Here is a 21,951-nt window from a genome sequence, read left to right on the forward strand (position 1 = left end):
TCCCACTAATGCAGTTATCCGCATACATAATAGATGCACAGGTGGCAATGTTACATTGATATTAAAAAAAAAAAAACGCAGCCACAGCCAGTGTCGGGTCACTTCAAGTTGACTCGGGGCCGCATAGACAACAAGCAACAAGCGATAAACAAGCGGAGCTTAAAAAAATCTATTGTGCAAAAGTGAGCAATAGTTAGAACAATGATTAAAAAAGAAGGTTAAACCTTTTCCAGCTTTCACTTGTACGTTTTCTTGTCTGTCAAAATTGATGATTTTATTTTCAACTCATTTTACTTCCTGTCATAAGTAGGTCTAAGCCTTAAATGGTGAGATGGATTGCCTACTTTTTAAGTTCTGTTCGCTGAATGAACGTTTTTGTCCGATAACTAACTACTGGAATGGCTTTGATTTAATGAGATTAGGAGGTATTTGAATGGAGACAGAACCATCTAGTGGTTATATAGCGCAACTGCAATAGAAAAAGATCATAAATCGTGTTACCGGGTACACGTCGGTTAGAAGTCACGTTTACACGTGTAGAAAAATTTTTAAACGTTGACACCCCTACTGGACACACTTAGAATAGCTTGTAGAGACGCATAATAGCATACAAAGTGGGAATAAAGTCCAAATAGGCCAAAAATTTCATATTTTAGGGTGTCAAAAAAATGGCCGCAAAGGCAATAGTACAGTATGGCGAAAAAAGTCAAATTTTGGCCCGTCCTAAAAATGGCTGAAAACCACATAGAATAGTTTGTAGAGATGCATTTCAGTATATAAAGTGGGAATAAAGTCCCTAAAAGACCAAAAACCTCATATTTTAGCCTGTCAAAAAATTGGCTGAAAAGGCAATAGTATAGTATGGCGAAAAAGTCAAATTTTGCCCCCGTCTGAAAATGTCTGAAAACTGCATAGTATACCTTTTCAAAACGCATAATAGCATACAAAGTGGAAATAAAGTACCAAAAAGGCCAAAAACTTAATACTTCAGCGTGTCAAAAAAATGGTCGAAAAGGCAATAGTATAGTATGGCGAAAAAATCAGAATTTTTACCCCTCCTGACAATGGCTGAAAACCACATAGAATAGCTTGTAGAGACGCAAAATAGCATACATAGTGGGAATAAAGTCCAAAAAAAGGCCAAAAACCTCATATTTTAGCATGTCAAAAAAATGGCCACAATGGCAATAGTATAGTATGGTGAAAAAAGTCAAATTTTGGCCCGTCCTAAAAATGGCTGAAAACCACATAGAATAGTTTGTAGAGATGCATTTCAGTATATAAAATGGGAATAAAGTCCAAAAAAGACCAAAAACCTCATATTTTAGCGTGTCAAAAAAATGGCCGAAAACGGCAATAGTATAGTATGGCGAAAAAGTCTAATTTTGCCCCCGTATAAAAATGTCTGAAAACCGCATAGAATAGCTTGTAGAGATGCATAATAGCATACAAAGTGGGAATAAAGTCCCAAAAAGGCCAAAAACGTCATATTTTAGCCCGTCAAAAAAATGGCCGCAAAGGCAATAGTATAGTATGGCGAAAAAAGTCAAATTTTGGCCCGTCCTAAAAATGGCTGAAAACCACATAGAATTGTTTGTAGAGATGCATAATAGCATACAAAGTGGGAATAAAGTCCAAAAAAAGACCAAAAACCTCATATTTTAGCATGTCAAAAAAAATGGCCGCAAAGGCAATAGTATAGTATGGCGAAAAAAGTCAAATTTTGGCCCGTCCTAAAAATGGTTGAAAACCACATAGAATTGTTTGTAGAGACGCATAACAGCATACAAAGTGGGAATCAAGTCCAAAAAAGACCAAAAACCTCATATTTTAGCATGTCAAAAAAAATGGCCGCAAAGGCAATAGTATAGTATGGCGAAGAAAGTCAAATTTTGGCCCGTCCTTAAAATGGCTGAAAACCACATAGAATAGTTTGTAGAGATGCATTTCAGTATATAAAATGGGAATAAAGTCCAAAAAAGGCCAAAAACCTCATATTTTAGCGTGTCAAAAAAATGGCCGAAAAAGGCAATAGTATAGTATGGCGAAAAAGTCAAATTTTACCCCCGTCTAAAAATGTCTGAAAACCGCATAGAATAGCTTGTAGAGATGCATAATAGCATACAAAGTGGGAATAAAGTCCCAAAAAGGCCAAAAACTTCATATTTTAGCCCGTCAAAAAAATGGCCGCAAAGGCAATAGTATAGTATGGCGAAAAAAGTCAAATTTTGGCCCGTCCTAAAAATGGCTGAAAACCACATAGAATAGTTTGTAGAGATGCATTTCAGTATATAAAATGGGAATAAAGTCCAAAAAAGACCAAAAACCTCATATTTTAGCATGTCAAAAAAAATGGCCGCAAAGGCAATAGTATAGTATGGCGAACAAAGTCAAATTTTGGCCCGTCCTAAAAATGGCTGAAAACCACATAGAATAGTTTGTAGAGATGCATTTCAGTATATAAAATGGGAATAAAGTCCAAAAAAGACAAAAAACCTCATATTTCAGCGTGTCAAAAAAATGGCCGAAAAAGGCAATAGTATAGTATGACGAAAAAGTCAAATTTTGCCCCCGTCTACAAATGTCTGAAAACTGCATAGAATACCTTTTCGAAACGCATAATAGCATACAAAGTGGAAATAAAGTCCCAAAAAGGCCAAAAACTTCATATTTCAGCATGTCAAAAAAATGGTCGAAAAGGCAATAGTATAATATGGCGAAAAAGTCAAATTTTTACCCCTCCTGAAAATGGCTGAAAACCACATAGAATAGCTTGTAGAGACGCAACATAGCATACATAGTGGGAATAAAGTCCAAAAAAAGGCCAAAAACCTCATATTTTAGCGTGTCAAAAAAATGGCCACAACGGCAATAGTATAGTATGGTGAAAAAAGTCAAATTTTGGCCCGTCCTAAAAATGGCTGAAAACCACATAGAATAGCTTGTAGAGACGCATAATAGCATACAAAGTGGGAATAAAGTCCAAAAAAAGGCCAAAAACCTCATATTTTAGCCCGCCAAAAAAATGGCCGCAAAGGCAATAGTATAGTATGGCGAAAAAAGTCAAATTTTGGCCCGTCCTAAAAATGGCTGAAAACCACATAGAATAGTTTGTAGAGATGCATTTCAGTATATAAAATGGGAATAAAGTCCAAAAAAGACCAAAAACCTCATATTTTAGCATGTCAAAAAAATGGCCGAAAAAGGCAATAGTATAGTATGGCGAAAAAGTCAAATTTTGACCCCTCCTAAAAATGGCTGAAAACCACATAGAATAGCTTGTAGAGACGCATAATAGCATACAAAGTGGGAATAAAGTCCAAAAAAAGCCCAAAAACCTCATAATTTAGCATGTCAAAAAAAATGGCCGCAAAGGCAATAGTATAGTATGGCGAAAAAAGTCAAATTTTGGCCCGTCCTAAAAATGGTTGAAAACCACATAGAATTGTTTGTAGAGACGCATAACAGCATACAAAGTGGGAATCAAGTCCAAAAAAGACCAAAAACCTCATATTTTAGCATGTCAAAAAAAATGGCCGCAAAGGCAATAGTATAGTATGGCGAAGAAAGTCAAATTTTGGCCCGTCCTAAAAATGGCTGAAAACCACATAGAATAGTTTGTAGAGATGCATTTCAGTATATAAAGTGGCAATAAAGTCCAAAAAAGACCAAAAACCTCATATTTTAGCGTGTCAAAAAAAATGGCCGAAAAAGGCAATAGTATAGTATGGCGAAAAAGTCAAATTTTGACCCCTCCTAAAAATGGCTGAAAACCACATAGAATAGCTTGTAGAGACGCATAATAGCATACAAAGTGGGAATAAAGTCCAAAAAAAGGCCAAAAACCTCATAATTTAGCATGTCAAAAAAAATGGCCGCAAAGGCAATAGTATAGTATGGCGAAAAAAGTCAAATTTTGGCCCGTCCTAAAAATGGTTGAAAACCACATAGAATTGTTTGTAGAGACGCATAACAGCATACAAAGTGGGAATCAAGTCCAAAAAAGACCAAAAACCTCATATTTTAGCATGTCAAAAAAAATGGCCGCAAAGGCAATAGTATAGTATGGCGAAGAAAGTCAAATTTTGGCCCGTCCTAAAAATGGCTGAAAACCACATAGAATAGTTTGTAGAGATGCATTTCAGTATATAAAATGGGAATAAAGTCCAAAAAAGACCAAAAACCTCATATTTTAGCGTGTCAAAAAAAATGGCCGCAAAAGGCAATAGTATAGTATGGCGAAAAAGTCAAATTTTGACCCCTCCTAAAAATGGCTGAAAACCACATAGAATAGCTTGTAGAGACGCATAATAGCATACAAAGTGGGAATAAAGTCCAAAAAAAGGCCAAAAACCTCATAATTTAGCATGTCAAAAAAAATGGCCGCAAAGGCAATAGTATAGTATGGCGAAAAAAGTCAAATTTTGGCCCGTCCTAAAAATGGTTGAAAACCACATAGAATTGTTTGTAGAGACGCATAACAGCATACAAAGTGGGAATCAAGTCCAAAAAAGACCAAAAACCTCATATTTTAGCATGTCAAAAAAAATGGCCGCAAAGGCAATAGTATAGTATGGCGAAGAAAGTCAAATTTTGGCCCGTCCTAAAAATGGCTGAAAACCACATAGAATAGTTTGTAGAGATGCATTTCAGTATATAAAATGGGAATAAAGTCCAAAAAAGACCAAAAACCTCATATTTTAGCGTGTCAAAAAAAATGGCCGAAAAAGGCAATAGTATAGTATGGCGAAAAAGTCAAATTTTGACCCCTCCTAAAAATGGCTGAAAACCACATAGAATAGCTTGTAGAGATGCATAATAGCATACAAAGTGGGAATAAAGTCCAAAAAAGGCCAGAAACCTCATAATTTAGCGTGTCAAAATTTGGCTAAAACCCACATAGTATAGTATGGCGAAACCTGTCAAATTTTGACATGTCCCAAAAATGGCTGAAAACCACATAGAATAACTCGCTGAGTCGCGTCATAGCATACAAAGTCGATAAAAAGTGCAAAAATGTCATAATTTTTTCATGAGGAAAAAATGGCCAGTAGTATAGTATGGCGAAAAATGTCGAATTTCGACATGTCCCAAAAATGGCTGAAAACCACATCGAATAGCTTGTAGATTTGCATCATAGCATACAATGTTGAAACAAATGCCAAAAATCATTCTATGCCATGACGTGACTCAATGATATGTTGTTTTCAACCATTTTTGGGTCATGTCAACATTTGATGTTTTAAAATGTCATATTTTAGCATGTTGTATGGTATGGCATAGAATGGCAAAACCATCAAATATTGACATGCCCCAAAAATGGCTGAAAAAATCGTTAATGCTCATAGAGACATGTCACAATTTACAATGTCGAAATGTTACCATAGTGTTGTTTTAAGGAGCGGCAGCTCTTTAAGAGTCTGTGTTCCCCAGTTACTGAGACACACTAAATAATTGACAGCCAACTCAGACCTGCAAGAGAGTGGTTTATTAGACCGTCAGCCTGTATCTTTTACTTTTTCTCTTTTTTGAGTGATGTTTACCCCACAGTGTTTACTGTCTTGGTTGGCTAGACCGGGAGAGGCAGCCCTCTACCACGCGGGCTGACGAAATGTCCCCTGTCCCTCCCCTCTTTGGGGATCCAGGGCGGATCTGGGAGTTCCCCCAGTACTGCCATCCCCTGGGCTTTGTTTGAGTTTTTTTATTCACTCAGGGTCAGCCAAAGCCAAGCAGCAAACAGGTCATTTGTCTTTTTTAGCCATTGACCGGTTTTTCAGAAAGATGAAAAGACAAACACCCAGGGTTGTTAGAAAAAGGTTAAAACTGCTCAAGGCAGGCTTTATTCAAGGATAACAATATCAAATACATAAATCAAAAATAACAGTTACCTCACTCCTTGTTAAAGGAGCTACAAATACCGTCTAACAGAGAATCTAAGCCAGATAATGAAAAAACACACAGGCACATAATGAATCAAAAGCGTCAAGAGCGAAAAAAAATCTCACAGTAATCCTTTGTTCCTCTTTTATCAGGAGGTCCATCATCACTCTCTCCACTCTTTGTCTCTTCTCATTGGCTGGCCCAGGGATTTTGTAGAAACTTCCTTTTCTTTGGGGTGTCATGTTCAGGTAGAAGCTTCCTCCTCCTGCAGTTGGGGAATTTCCACTCCTCAGCATGTGGTTTCTGGTCAACGGTTGCTCAAATAGCTGCTGCTGCTGCTGATGATGATTCATAAACACGCCAAAAAGTCATTCTATAGCACAGGGTCCGAAATCTCAACAAAAGTTCATACTATAGCAAAGGATCATGTGAAAAAGTCTATACCACTATACTACTATACTATACTTAATCTCCAAAGAACTTTGATTTACTTCTTAAAGGTTGAATGAGCTCTGTTGTCAAGGAAGGTTCAATTGTATGTATTGTACATTGCATAAAAATGTAATACTAAAGCAAAAGGGCCACAATCTCGTCAAAAAGACATACTGCAACACAGGGTCCAAAATTGCATCAGGAAGTGATACTGTAGCACAAGGTCCAAAAATTGCGCCATAGAGTCATTCTTTAACACAGTGTTCAAAAACATTCCAAAAAGTCATATAATAGTTCAGGATCCAAAAGACATACTGTAGCACAGGGTCCAAAATCTCGTCATAAAGACATACTGTAGCACGGAGTCCAAAATCATGTCAAAATGTCATACTCCAGCAAAAAGTCCAAACCTGCGTCAAAAAGTCATACTAAAGCAAAGGATCAAAAATCACGCCAAAAAACACTCTAAAGAGTCATACAATAGCACAGTGTCCAAACCTTAATTCCCTATTGCACGGTCCAAAATCATGTCAAAATGTCATACTCCAGCAAAAGGTCCAAAATTGCGTCAAAAAGTCATACTAATGCGAAGGGTTCAAAATTGCACCAAAAATTCAAACTACAAACTGTAAAAGTCACACCATAGCATGCAGTCCAAAATTGCACTAAAAGGTCATACACAGGGTCCAAAATCATGTCAAAATGTCATACTAAAGCAAAGGGTCCAAATCTTGTCAAAATGTCATAATTAAGCAAAAGGTCCAAAATTGCATCAAAAAGTCATACTAAAGCAAAAGGTCTAAAATTGCACCAAAAAGTCATACTAAAGCAAAGGGTCCAAAATTGCGCCAAAAGGTCATACCAGAGCACAGGGTCCAAAATCGCTCCTAAATGCGTTTCCTATTACAGGGTCCAAACTCACATCAGAAAGTCATACTATTGCAATAGGTCCAAAATAGCATCAAAAAGTCATAATAAAGCAAAGGGTCCAAAATCCCGCCAAAAAGTCATACTATAGGACAGGGTCCAAAATCTTGTCAAAATGTCATATTCAAGCAAAAGGTCCAACATTGCGTCAAAAAGTCATACTGCGGGTAAGAGTTTAAAAAAGCTCCAAAAAGTCATTTAATAGTACAGGGTCCAAAATTGCGCCAAAAAGTCATACTAAAGCAAAAGGTCCACAATTGCGTCAAAAAGTCATACTAAAGCAAAGGGTCCAAAATTGTGCCAAAAAGTCATACTATAGCAAAGGGTCCAAATCATGTCAAAATGTCATAATTAAGCAAAAGGTCCAAAATTGCGTCAAAAAGTCATACTAAAGCAAAGGGTCCAAAATTGCGTCAAAAAGTCATACTAAAGCAAAGGGTCCAAAATTGCGTCAAAAAGTCATACTAAAGCAAAGGGTCCAAGTCATGTCAAAATGTCATTATTAAGCAAATGGTCCAAACTTGCGCCAAAAAGTCATAATTAAGCAAATGGTCCAAACTTGCGCCAAAAAGTCATACTAAAGCAAAGGGTCCAAAATCCTGTCAAATTGTCATACTAAAGCAAAGGGTCCAAAATTGCGTCAAAAAGTCATACTAAAGCAAAGGGTCCACAATTGCGCCAAAAAGTCATACTAAAACAAAAGGTCCAAAATTGCGCTAAAAAGTCATACTAAAGCAAAGGGTCCAAAATCCTGTCAAATTGTCATACTAAAGCAAAGGGTCCAAAATTGCGCCAAAAGGTCATACTACAGCACAGGGCCCAAAATCGCTCCTAAATGCATTTCCTATTACAGGGTCCAAAATTGCGCCAAAAAGTCATACTTAACCAAAGAGTCCAAATCATGTCAAAATGTCATACTTAAGCAAAAGGTCCAAAATTGCGCCAAAAAGTCACACTAAAGCAAAGGATCCAAAATCGCGCCAAAAAGTCATACTAACGCAAAAGGTCCAAAATTGCATCAAAAAGCCATATTGTAGCACAGGGTCTGAAATTGCGCCAAAAAGTCATACTATAGCACAGGGATCTCAAATCGCCCCAAAAAGTCACTATAGGACAGGATCCAAAGTCTTGTCAAAATGTCATACTCAAGCAAAAGGTCCAACATTGTGTCAAAAAGTCATACTGCGGCACAGGTGTTATGGACAATCTGTGGCAAGCACAGAAGTCCAATAACAAAACACCACTCGGGTTCAGATCGGGGTGGCCATTCCCCCAGATCACGCCCTTCCAGGTCTCACTGTCGTTGCCAACGTGAGTGTTGAAGTCCCCCAGCAGAACGAGGAAGTGCCCAGAAGGAGCACTCTCCAGCACCCCCTCTAAATACTCCAAAAAGGGTGGATACTCTGAACTGCTGCTTGGACCGTAGGCACAAACAACAGTCAGGATCCGACCCCCCACCCGAAGGCGGAGGGAGGCTACCCTCTCGTTCATGGGGGTAAACTCCAACATACAGGCACCAAGCCGGGGGGCAATAAGTAAGTCGCAGTTTAGCATCTTGATAAAATGTCAATGTCATAGTAAAGTGGTGTGCTGAAAAAGTAATCGTGTAGTATGTTCAATAAAAGTCGTACACCAGTGTGTAGTTTAGGAGCTCAGTACCTGGTACAGGTCTGCAGTCCCCTGAAAACACAAAGAGAAAGAGACAGTTAGTGGACAGGTACGTTTCAGTCATATAGGGCGTCTACAGGTATCAGACACTTAAGTTAGAGAAAATAGTCCATGTTACAAATGTTAAAAAAGTCAATATTTTAAATGTAAAAAAAACCAAAAATTCATAGTACAGTGTGTCTCTAAATTTCATAGTACACCATAATGAAAAAACTGTTAGAAGGGTCAATATTTTCAATGTCCAAAAAAGTCATAGTATATTATGTTGAAATAAAGTTGCTTTTATTTGAACTCGTGTTCACGAAAAGCTTCATTTCATTGAGCTGTGGCACAGCTTGACTCAAAGCTAAAATGTTTTCACAGACGTGGATGTTAACGGTACGTGCAACCTGACTGGTCAGTGGAGGAATACAACCTCGAGGTTGCACTTTTAGTTTTACCAGAAACAGCCCCAAAATCGCTATAACCAAACTCACAAGGCTCCATTTCAACGCTGTAAAACACACGTCAGTCAAAGTCGGCAGGAACCAGATTGGTTCGTTTTTCCACATTGTTAAGTCACTTACTGGTTGAAATAAGCCTTAAATTCATCCAGTAAGATGTGGAAAATATGCCAGCTCTAAATAGAAGTAAAATTCTACAACTGTTTTAATGTTTTGTACAAGAAAAAATATGAATGACATTTATTTAGACTTAATAACTTGACACCTAATAAATCTATAACTGCATGAAACCCTCTCTCTCCCGCCGCCCTCAGATCATCAGTGAGGATCAGTTCCGTCAGCTGGAGAAGATCAAGACCATCGGCTCCACATACATGGCGGCCTCCGGCCTCAATGACTCTACATACGACAAGACAGGGCGCTCGCACATCCGCGCCCTGGCTGACTACGCCATGAGGCTGATGGACCAAATGAAATACATCAATGAGCACTCCTTTAACAATTTCAAGATGAAAATAGGTGAGTTTCAGAGAACGCTGCTACTGTTGCTCAGTTAATATGATATATATATATATAATATTTAATCAGTTTTCAAAAAAAATAGTAACACAAAAAGTATCATTTTGTCAACCAAATTTTTTTTGGTTTACAAGCCAGCTAACAAATACTTAATATAGTATATAAAATGTTGTGATTATAGCATTAATAAAAACTAGTAAACATTGATACGATTATTTATCTGTTAACAGAAGAATAACTATTAAATTTGATATTAATTTGCCATGTATTAATGATGGTTATTACAAAGTGTTATTATTTGGTCATTTGTTTTCTTTCTTAGGTCTTAATATTGGCCCTGTGGTTGCCGGGGTGATCGGAGCCAGGAAGCCTCAGTATGACATTTGGGGGAACACGGTGAACGTGGCGAGCCGCATGGACAGTACAGGAGTACCCGAGAGGATCCAGGTGAAGTGAAACACTGCACTGACAAAATACTCTCTTACAGGGATAGTTCTGATCTTTTTAGGTGGGGTTGTATTGAGTACTTGGGTATCCATAGTCAAAATATGAGGATTATAAGTAATAAGTCAAAAATATAAATATGCAGTAGATATTGGTCAGTACGCTCCTAGTTTGGAGAAACAGACTGGAGTTACTGCGTGAAACCTAAGACATGCACTGCTGTGAGCGGAGGCAGCAGGGACGAGTCACCTAAAAAATTTAGTTTAAATTTAAATTATTTTTTTGTTTGTTTGTTTTTTCTCTCTGTTGACATTGTTATTGTCTTTTTTGTTATTGCTTGAGCCATGATGGGGGGATTAGGGGAGGGCAGTTTGGGGGGACTGTTGTAAATTGAATATGTACAGCTTTTTGTGTATATTGATAAGTCATTAAAAAGAGGTTTGAAAAAGAAAATTAAGGTATTTTCAGTTTAAAGGTGTGATATATTTGGAATACTTTCACTTCTATAATTTGCCGTCAGTGTTTTCTGATATGCTATACTATGGCATTTTTCATCAATTTGACATCCATTACTATTGCGATTTTTATCATACCATATTCTAACTTTTTTAGACATTTTAAACAGTTGTTTTTTTAAACATTTTTTTCCGACATCCATTACTATTGCTATTTTTTGACCTACTATACTATGACTTTTTACACACATACAGCGAGCAGCAGCAGCAACAAACAGTCTGATACTAGCACACTGAAAACGGCGACGGAGGGTTGTTGTCAGAGAACGCCGCAGTAAGCAAACACATAGTGGACGGTCGTTTTGGTTTGGCTAGTGGAGTTCGCAACAAGCCGATTTCCTGCCTGAACACTCAACGTGCCTTTCGCTCTTAAACCAGCCACTGTAGATTTGACATGCTGAGTCGCATGTGATTTAGTCGAGCCGAGGTCGGCCAATTCACACCGCAACGTTAAAAAACTGTTTAGTTTCGTTGACAATCTTTGGTCTGAAGTGGGTTTAACTTAACTCTGATGATCGGATTGAAAACCTAACTCTGCACAGGACTACACATATACTGTTTACCTGCAATGCCTGCAGTCTTGAAAAGTGTCTGATACCTGTAGACATCCTAAATGAACCTGAAATAAACCTGTCCACTAACTGTCTCCTCATCTCTGTGTCCTCAGGTGACTGCAGACCTGTACCAGGTACTGAGCTCCTATAACTACACACTAGAATACAGAGGTTTGGTCACAGTTAAAGGCAAAGGAGAGATGATGACCTACTTCCTCACTGGCGGACCATCTAGCAGTTAACCCCTCCACTGAACTCCGCCTCTGACATAACGAGCAGGCTCATGGACCTCCGATAGCTTATGGCGGACTGAGACGGACCGAAGCGTCCCCTCTCACAGCGCCGATCTTTTCTTAACTGAGGCCACAGTGGGGGACGGATGAGAGTATTCATCCCAAAGCTCAGCCTGCAGAGGACGCTACGAGCGGGAGAGGCCTAGCTAGCCTGAATCTGCCATTGAGACCAAAGATGTCCAATCAGTGCATAAAGACAGATGTCGCCAGCTGTGTGAGTTAAGGTCCTAACGGAAGAATGTTCTCGAAGAAATTTAATTTGCTTCAATCTGCCAGAGTTTCAAAGGGTTTTGGGACAAACCTGCGGCAGGACATGAATTATGCCACTTCCTGTCTTTCTCTCTGCCTTTCTCCTGCTGAAGTATATATGTACATGTAAAACACTGACAGTTTTATGTGTATGTATATGATTTTCTGTACTGTATGTTAAACACATTGTGTCCATGTTGTCGTGGTCCAGGTACGAATCTCTCAAGTGTGGACACTCAGCCAGCACCGCAGCGCTATCCGTCCTTTTATCGATATCTGATCAGTAATTAACAGAATGACGGAGGAGTAATGGTACGAGTCCACAGGGGCGTTCTTGGACGTGAAAGGTCACGCTGCTTCCCAGCATTGGACGCTTGACAGCTGTGTTACTGAGTACATGGTCTGTGTGCTCCTAGATTTGAATCTAGATGGCGTTTGGAAGCGTTCTCTGACGTTACAAAAAAAGTTTACCACAGTGTGCTTCTGAGAACATTTAAAGTGAGAAATAAGCCATGCAGCTGCAGAATTTGTCTTCATTTTAGATAAAAAACATTTATTTTTTTCAAGTTTTTTGGGAGTATCCAGAGGTGGCGAGTCACGCTGGACACAACTAATTTGTATGAAATAGCCTAAATTGATACATTTATGCTCTTTTAAAAGGCAATGCAGCGCTACCAGAATGCATTGCACGGCTGCTTACACAGACACTGAGTGGGAGGCGTAGAAATGACGGATCCTGTGGATGCGTACCACAAGGCTGAATTCACATCAAATCCATTGCTGCAGAAAAATGAAAAAATAAATAAAAAACATGGCGGCATGAAACAAATTAAAGTTTTTAGAAGAACGAAACTCAACTAAAAGCTGCCAGTCACGTGACCTTCAATCAGACCAAGAGACGCCCACAATCCACAGAAACAAATGATTCAGTCTCTTCCTATCTTTGACGCTAGTAAGCTACAAAAGTATAGTGATAAAAGAAGCACAACACTCACCGGTAACATCCAGCGTCCGCCGGCCGATCTTCTCCCGCACATGGACTTTTCTTTCTCTGTTGTGACGGTAGTCTCGCTGAAAAGCGGCAATAACATCACCAGCGCTTTTCTAAAAAAAAACAGAAAATAAAAAGAGAGATTTTTGACTTGAAGTGCTGAGCGGCCGTCAAAAAAGGCAGAGTGCTCTGGAAAGACACCGAGCTCAGCGCTTTTTCTTTAGGCGGCACATGCAGCTGCATGCTGCCAACCTCAAAAGGAACAATTGAATAAAAAGACACCGGTGCTGCGAAAAACGTGAGAGACAGCGGGATGAGAGCAGCCCACAGACGGTCCCGCTGCAGCTCTACCAGCACAGACCGATCCTAGTTCTATGGGAAATACTAAATGCTCATAAGAAAAAGCCCCAAATCTCAGACAGCATCGCAAATATTTTGCAGTTTCAATTTCAATTTAATTTATTTTAAATCTTTAAATACTGTAACTTGTATGGCAATTTTTTTGGAAAAGCTGCAGTAAAATGAGGCATTTCAGGCCACAATAATCCCAAAAGAGCCCTCAGAGGAGAGCACTCGCTTTGTGTGTACGCACGTCTTTTGTGGCGGTAAAAATACAGCGATGATAGTCTAAAGGAATTCTACTGAGTCAACACAAACAAATGTACTGAAGACCAATAATCAGCTGCTGAGTTGGGGAAACTGGCTTTCTCTCCACCCTCCAGTCCCCCGAAAATGAGCCATTAAGGGACACTCCCACTGCCAAAAACCTCGCAACTATTTGACGCAGATTTGATGTGAATTCAGCCTAACGATTGACAAAGAGGTTGAGAATGTCCCTCAGAGACAGTTCAAACTGATTTATTGTACGCACAGAGAGAAACGCTCCGCAGTGTTTACAGGAAGCTTCTCGTAAAAATCCACAAACTTACACAACAGTATCGACGACATATACACACACGAAACACAAAGAGGATGTCAATGAAGAGCTTTTCTAATCTTCGGCATTTTGTATTTTGACTTCAGAACACCAAACCCTATCAGATATTTTAAGATTCTATATTTTGTACATTAATATATTAGAGAGCTATCTATAAACACCGACGTGTATTCAGATGTACATACTGTATGACTCATGTCGGGATTTTCACGAGTCCTCGCTGGTCCTAGCAAAACGCCGCAGCTGACGTCCTGTTTGGCTTCAGCAGATCGACGCACCTGAATGCTGAAGTTTTTCTTTTGTGCAGGAAGTAAGCAATTAAGCTGATCAGATGTTTCTGATCATTTCTGTCAAACCCGGAGAGCGCGCACTTTGAATGACAGACTAGAGGAGGCGAATGCATCTGTCTTTTTGCACTCCAGTGCTTTCAGCCGTCCACCCCTCCCTGCATCGCTCCACACCCCCCTTCTTGCTTGCTCAATCAGATGGTACGACCCAATGAATGTCCAACGATCTCCGATGAGGCCTTTAATATGAACTCTATACTGACGACGGTGATGATGCTCATCCTGTGGACGGGGACAGACGAGCCCGTGTGGAAATGTGCCCTTTTATCTACTGTTGTTTTTTTTTCTTTCTGCAGTATTACTCAGCATGTCATCAGACAAACTGTCTTTCACCCGCCACTTTCACAGATTTTAATGAGGTTTTTTTTGTTAAGATATTTCCAAACACTACAGCTAGTTCTGTTTGTCTTGGCTGAGTCACAGAGAACAGTAATCAGCGAATGTCTGGACAGAGTGTCAAGGTTTTACCCGAGAATATTACTGTATAAAGTACATTTGTGCAAGGGGCTGCAAAGAACATTTTAACTGCAAAGTGACCTTTTGTATTAATTACTCATCAAGTGTTACCTTGAATCCATGAATAAAACTTTGTTTTTCTCACCTCCTCCACAATGAAAAGAGAATCCAAAAAAGGTTTACATTCTTTATGAATCGTAGTCGTAGGAGTCTGTGTTTAAAAAGCCACACGATATCGAATATTAAACTCTCACACAACTCGTTTAGTATAATCCAAGTCTCATTTATCCAGTGGTATTCTCAGTACTTCCCAAAAACACGCATTTTAATTAAAGCATTACAATTTAAAACACTTCCCCCTTCAGGCAGCACACTACATGACCCTGCACGAGACTGTACTGTTTTAAATCAGAGTGTTTAAGTAAAAATGCATGTGTTTAGGTACTGAGCATAAGCTACTACAGCTGAGGGTTAATTTAGATTTAAGACTTTTTTAATACCACTCTGAATAAAAAACAACCAAAATGACAGGGAAAAAAAAAAGTCAAGCAAAAATCATGACTTTCTTGTTTCGTGGCAAAGACACGGATAGAGACGAGCTGGGAAATAGCTGCCATTTGTGGTGGGAGGTTTTGACAAATTTGCGTTTCTCACTCACATCTCACATTTCACTGCCTCAATTTGTGTTTGAAAAATGTTTTTGCATAAAATATGCAAAAGCTTCATATGAATTGCACTGTACCGATTTCAGGCATGCTTATAAAGCTTGGTTTCTTAAAAAAAGCCAATTTTTCACTTCTTTTCACCTTTCACTTCCATGTGCAGAGTACAGTGACAGCGAGCTAAGTGTTATCAATGCAAGAGGCATTAGGTAACGCATTTTAAAATTATAGATGTCACCAATTATTTTTGGACCTCACAGTGTAACAGCAAAAAAAAAAATGCGTAAAATTATACTTCCCATCACGCCTTTTTAGGACGTTTGAACGACTGATATCAGACTTAAGATCTTTACATGAATAAATTCAATGCTTTTAATACTTTTTAAGGGACCACTGGAGACTTCGATAATACTGCAAGAGTTGTGTGAGAGTTTGTAAACTGATGTTTTTATATAGTTTTAATTTCGTTAAATGCAGACCCTGAACATTTACCTTTTTTGGACTCTCTGTTCACTGTGGAGGACAAAAACATTTTCTCAACAAATTCAAGGTTACACGCAGTGAGGTTATATACAAATGGTGTTTCTTTTAACACTAGCATTATTTGATATTTTGTGGTTCTCATGAAAAGAACAAAATCATCAAATTGTCAGAAAATCTTGAGCGATTATCTGACTTTTCTATTTCTGCTCCACACTGCGCCCTCAGGGTCGAGCGTTCCCCGTGAAGACATAAATCTTTGAAACACTGAAACAACTGTTGTTTTTAGCAAACGCTACTCAAACACAAGCAAATAAATCATTTATTGGGACTATTTGTGTATTGAATACACATTTATTGCTCTAAGGTATTGTGTATTAACTGGGATTGACACAAAATGAAAAACAGTGTTTGGAGCCTTTATGGTGCCACTGAAACATTAACAGACTTCAGTGTTTAAAAAGAATTCATTAATAAATTGGTACACTTCAAATAGTTGTTACAATTAATTTTGGTAATTGGTGACTCTAGACTAAATAGAAAATCAAAAAACTAATGAAACATTCATATATAATTAAATATTAAATTATGTCATTAAAACCCACAGAGCAGCAGCAGGAGCTCTGATTGGTCAGCTGCAATGTTTTCAGTCTGGCCAATCAGAGCTCTGCAGCTGCTCTGTAGGTGGGACCTTAATTTGATTTTTTAATAAAAACTAATCTTGAAATGGAAACTGTGAATGTGAAGTGGGGAATTAACACACTGCTGGAAGGAATATATTAGGCAGGCACATCTGTAAATGAAATAACAAAAAGCAAAATATTTTTTCTGTTTGATTTGAACATTTTATTCATTAAAGGTTTTAAAGATCTAAAGGTAATTTAAAGTCACATTAGGTAGAAGAATTATTAAATTATTTATAAATATGCTGAACACTTGGTGGCATGATCAGTTCATTGATGATTTTGGTCTTGTCATGGGAAAATATATATATTTGCACCTGCATTATCCTTTAATTTAGTTTGTTTTGCTTTTAGTTTCCTGATTGAAAACAAAAAGAGAAACTCGGCATTCAGTCCAAACATTTGCTGCTTTGGGTCTGTAGAATGAGATAAACTTTGCACTGGTCCACTCTGATGGTTTCGGTTTCATTTATGTACTATACAGCTGCAACCATTATCTTCACACACTACTACTAAAACTTTAAGAGACAGTTCAACCCAAAAAATTAAAAAATACATACGTTTCCTCTTCTCTGTAGTGCTGTTTATCGTTCTCGACTGGCTGTAGAGATGTCTGCCTTCTCTCCAGTATATTGGATCTAGATTGCAATCAGCCTGTGGAGCTCAAAGTTTCAAAAATGTATTTAAAAAAACTTTAAACTTCAACATCAATGTCTCTTTCCAGAAAATCAGGACCTGGTTACTCAAGATAATCCACAGATCTCTCATGGGGAAGCATGCATCTACTATTTGCTCAACTTGCACCAGTGTTACTGTAGTTCCCCTACGTTTGGCAGTAACTAAACATGGAACTAATTACTTTTTACATTAAATAACACAATTACAATTACCAAAATTTAAATGGGCTTGTTACTTGAAACTTGTGTCTTGACATTGTCTTGTCATAGCAGACAAATGCAGCATATAGACCGTATTTTTTTTCCCATTTATTCTCTAACGTAACTCAAAAAGCTCCGACAGTCCTACATGTTTGTTTTTTTTCTTCGAGTAAAGATTAAATTCCATCTTAAAACTTGCCAGCAGTTGGTCCTCTGACTTAAGTTTTTTTTTCTTAGCCTACATCTGCTGCTAGAGGCTACAAGCATCCTTTCATTTTATAGTAATAGTTTCCTAATATAAGAAAATCTTGTGTTGATTCTCTACTGACCAATCAACCGACTGCAGTGTTTTTAACTCCACCTGTTAGTATCAGATCTGTATGCCGGGTTCCCCAAGTAGAGCGCTGACCAAAAACAAGCCAAAGGTACTACAGGTACCATTGGCTATATCAGTCAAGTTTTCAACAGACGTCACTGCCGATACTGGTTTTACCTGTTTTTGGACCACTTCACCTGATTTCTTGGCAAAAACGTTATTTCACTCAACTTTACGTGCTTAATTATTAATCTACAGCTAAATGATAGTTTATGGCATAAATAAAATAAAATATTGGCTGATGTATTCATCTGCTTAAGTAATTAAATGTCACCTGTTCTAGGTGAGACTTGAACCAGCAACCTCTGGCACACTAACCCCCTGACTTATCCACTAAGCCAAACACCCAGACACTAGATCCATTTTTGATGTTCTATTTACCTCTGTATCAGCAGTGAACTCTTGAAAACACTACCAATATATGAGTCAAACTGATAATCAACTAAGTCCTTGGCAGGGAAAGTCAGTATTCAGTACATGAGAATGCAGGAGACAAGGAAGTGTTTTTTAACTGTTTTAAATGTTTGTTGCAAGGTACGCCATCGGTGACTTCTTTCAGCAGAGCAGACTTATATTAACTGATATTTTATTTTATTTATATCATAAAAGTTAAATGTTCCAAACAAGACTTGAACCAGCAACTTCTGATACACTAACCACTTGACTTACTCACTAAACCAATCATCCAGACACTAGATCCATTTTTGATGTTCTATTTACCTCTGTATCAGCAGTGAACTCTGTCGAAAACACTACCAATATATGAGTCAAACTGATAATCAACTAAGTCCTTGGCAGGGAAAGTCAGTATTCAGTACATGAAAATGCAGGAGACAAGGAAGTGTTTTTTAACTGTTTTAAATGTCTGTTGCAAGGTACGCCATCGGTGACTTCTATCAGCAGTGCAGACATATATCAGCTGATATTTTTTTTAATTTATACCATAAAAGTCACTGTTACTAACCAGGTCCTGATTTCTGGAAAGAGACATTGCTCTAAAGTTTTTCAAATGCTTTTTTTGGCACTTTGAGCTGAGCACATGTAGTTAGTAACATTATACTGGAGAGAAGACAGACATCTCTACAGCTGATATCTCCAACACTCGGCAACTCACAGAAAAACAATCTAAACAGATAAACTACGCTGCAGGTAAGAAAAAAATATGTATTTTTGATTTTGAGGTGAACTGTTCCTTTAAAGGTACACCATGCAGGAATTGTTGCTTACGGTTTGTAAACAGAGATAAATACTCAACCACACTGTTGTAGTGGGTCATAATGATGGAGAGCAGTCACTAATGTATGAGTCAGTCTATATGTTGTTTTGTTTTTTAGGACAATCCTGCAGAGTATACCTTTAAGTGTCATCCCATGTGACTCATTGAATGCCCTCAACACCCATGTGACCGTTTTTTTTCTGTTGATTGTGCGGAAATGTGCCATTAGAAAACATACAAGGTTGGAGAGAAGGATCAGAGAGGAGGGGTGAGGATACGAGAGGACTGAGGTTTAAGGATGAAGAGAAACTCGCCTCTTTTCACATTTACAGCTGAGGATCCTCATGATGATAAAGGTGAGGCAGCGTCTGTGACAAAAAACATCTGGGGTTGTTTCTGTTGTCATGCCAAACACTATGCTCTTCTTCTTCTTCTTTTTTTACAGTCAAATAAACTGCTGAGATGTTTCACAGGTACATGATTTAATCTGGTTTCTTTTCTGCATAATCTGCTCGTGTTGTCAGATCACTGAATGGATTTAGATGAATGTCTGTTTGCTTTGTGCGAGCTGTTGTCTCAGCGCTCTGCAGAATACTTACAGGATGTCCACAGGTCCGTTTCTTTAGTAATGGCAATGCACCTTAACCCTTTGAAAACTGAGCACATTGGTTTGATTTCTTTAACAAACATGGAAAAAAGGCAATGAGCAACTCAACAAGAAATGACAACAAAAGTTAGAACTAAAAAGCAAAAAGATCAAAGAAAGTCACCTGACAATTAACAAGAATTAACAAGAATTAACAAGAAAAGACAAGTAAAAAAAAAAACACAAATAAACAAGGAAATTACCTAAAAAAAATGTTAAAAATTAAGATTCATACATTATATATATACATTCTGCAACAAAATTTTAAATATACAATTAAAAGAATCATAAATAGTATTTTCATTTAGATTGATTAAATGTAATTTAAATTTTCCGCATTTTCAGTAGTTTTACTTTAAATATTGAACTGCGTTTTCCTTAATGTACTTAATTTACATACCATTTTCAATGCAGGACAGTTACAAGTAACAGTGTTTTTTCAGTGTGGTATTAGTTCTTCTACTAAAGTAAAAGATCTGAATACTTCCTCCACCACTGAATTCAAGACATTTTAATACTTTTTAAGGACCTGCAGACTCATTGTATGTACAATACCAAAGCTTGATACAGGCCTGCTACATACAAATCTCATCTTTTATCAGTCGCAAAACTCCTTGGCCAAAAGTTTGTGGACACCCTATGGCTTGGATCCAATTCAGGAAAGTGTTAATGCTGCAGAATAAAAGTATGTCTTGTGAAGAAGTTTTCCTGTTTGCCTCCATGCATAAAAAATGACCTGTAAAGATTATGTTTTTTAACGACATGCTCCACAGTCACAGATGTCCACATACTTTTGGCCATATACCACTTACAGTGGAAGTAAGATGTTTTAAGTGAGAAACTTTTCCTCCTTTAAAACTGTCATATACAACAGTGTTTGACAGAGCTGGCATTGTGCTGAAATTTGGGATTCTTCCACGTGTTCACGCAGCTCACCAACAGGTGGCAGCAGCACTGCATCACTCGGTTCAGACTGGAGTCCTTTGTCTTCCCTCCATCATTATTACTGTTTATGTATGATGGAAGGGAGCAGCAGCAAAATGCTAATCTGCTGATTAGCACCCCGAGTGTTGCTTCATCCATTACAGCTTTAATATCTATATTTATACAGAAGTCAAATCACAGGCCATTACATTAAGAATTCAGAATGAATAAGGCTCTTGGTTAATTCAATAACTTGTGATGTGCATTTAAGTAGCTGTGCTGGACAGTAATTTAAATTAAAGTCTCTCCATTTAAATTGCGCATCTCATCAGATAAGATTTAAGGATTTGAGGGATGATCAGTGATGGGATAAAAGCTCACTGATTGAAGGAAGGAAGCACAGTTCAGGCTTTTGTCAGGGGAACTCCAGCATGTGATGGAGCAAACCAAATCCCCAGAATTAAAGGGGACATTTGTTTTTTCATCTTGACCCTATTCTCCCTTGTTTTGCGTCTAAGTAAACAATGGTAACAAGTTTTTAAATTGTTCCAGTATTGAGTGACAGGGCTGCAACCAGCAGAGGCAGAGCAGGCTGTAATGTAATGTAATCTCTGTGGGCAATTGTGCATCGTCAATTTACATCAACTAAAAGTGCTTGTTTTTGCTACTAACAGGCTCAGATTGTTATTCTAAGGGTAATCCATCCGACCTTTACATACAAAAAAAAATTGGTTCTTTTCAAACATTGTAAACGTCACTTTTCTATCTTGCTTAAACTACACTACACCACCCCCACAATCTCCTGCAGGACTGTTCTGTTTCCTCCATATCTGTAAGCTTTCAGAAAATGTGCACAAATACGGACAAAATGAACACAAAGTCCAGACAAAAGGCTCCATCTGTGTCTGAATACAAAGCTAAAAGGGTTCCCACAGTCATGGTAAACTGGAAGAGTTATAGAATTTCATTTTCACATTTTCCAGGCCTGGAAAAGTCCTGGCATTAGTAACGATCATTGAAAATTTTGAAAAAGTCTTAAAATGTTGTTGTGTGTGATGAAATTATTATAGTAATCTTCCATGAATAACAACATATTCTTCCATGTAACATAACTTATTAAACTTATTTTCTTATTTTGCCTGCTCGCTGAAATTATGTCTAAATAGAGTTTGAAACACTGGGCATGCAAGGCGAAGGAAAAAACTATCATGGATCCTTGAAAAGTCATTGAAAAGGTATGAAATGTTGATGAAAATGTGTGGGAACCCTGATCTAACACTGAAAATAAATGAGCTCTAACTGTGACATTGAGGAAAAGATCCCCACAGAGATACACCTTTGTGTTCTCACTTTTGTTTAACCAGAAACAACCGAATTCCCCATCGACAAACCCGCCAGACTTCATTTAAATAAACAGTCATTTTACCATCG

General features: G+C 38.0%; 1 protein-coding gene and 1 long non-coding RNA gene across 2 annotated transcripts in view; one reads left to right on the top strand and one right to left on the bottom strand.

Moving 5' to 3' along the window:
* The window catches only part of adcy5 (adenylate cyclase 5), a 107,691-nt gene extending 95,304 nt beyond the window's left edge, over positions 1 to 12,387 (top strand). The window contains exons 19-21 of the mRNA XM_042494316.1: positions 9,665 to 9,869; positions 10,192 to 10,316; positions 11,496 to 12,387. Coding sequence (XP_042350250.1) covers positions 9,665 to 9,869; positions 10,192 to 10,316; positions 11,496 to 11,624 — 459 coding nt within the window. The 3' untranslated portion in view covers positions 11,625 to 12,387. The remainder of the gene's footprint in view (positions 1 to 9,664; positions 9,870 to 10,191; positions 10,317 to 11,495) is intronic.
* Positions 5,933 to 19,632, bottom strand: LOC121948835. Its single transcript, XR_006106191.1, has 3 exons — positions 12,920 to 19,632; positions 8,899 to 8,919; positions 5,933 to 6,218 (listed from the first exon to the last, which is right to left on the bottom strand). It is a non-coding gene; the product is annotated as an uncharacterized LOC121948835 (long non-coding RNA).
* Positions 19,633 to 21,951: the final 2,319 nt, after the last annotated feature.

The sequence above is a fragment of the Plectropomus leopardus genome, chromosome 10 (genome assembly GCF_008729295.1).
Source record: "Plectropomus leopardus isolate mb chromosome 10, YSFRI_Pleo_2.0, whole genome shotgun sequence".
Taxonomy (NCBI): domain Eukaryota; kingdom Metazoa; phylum Chordata; class Actinopteri; order Perciformes; family Serranidae; genus Plectropomus; species Plectropomus leopardus.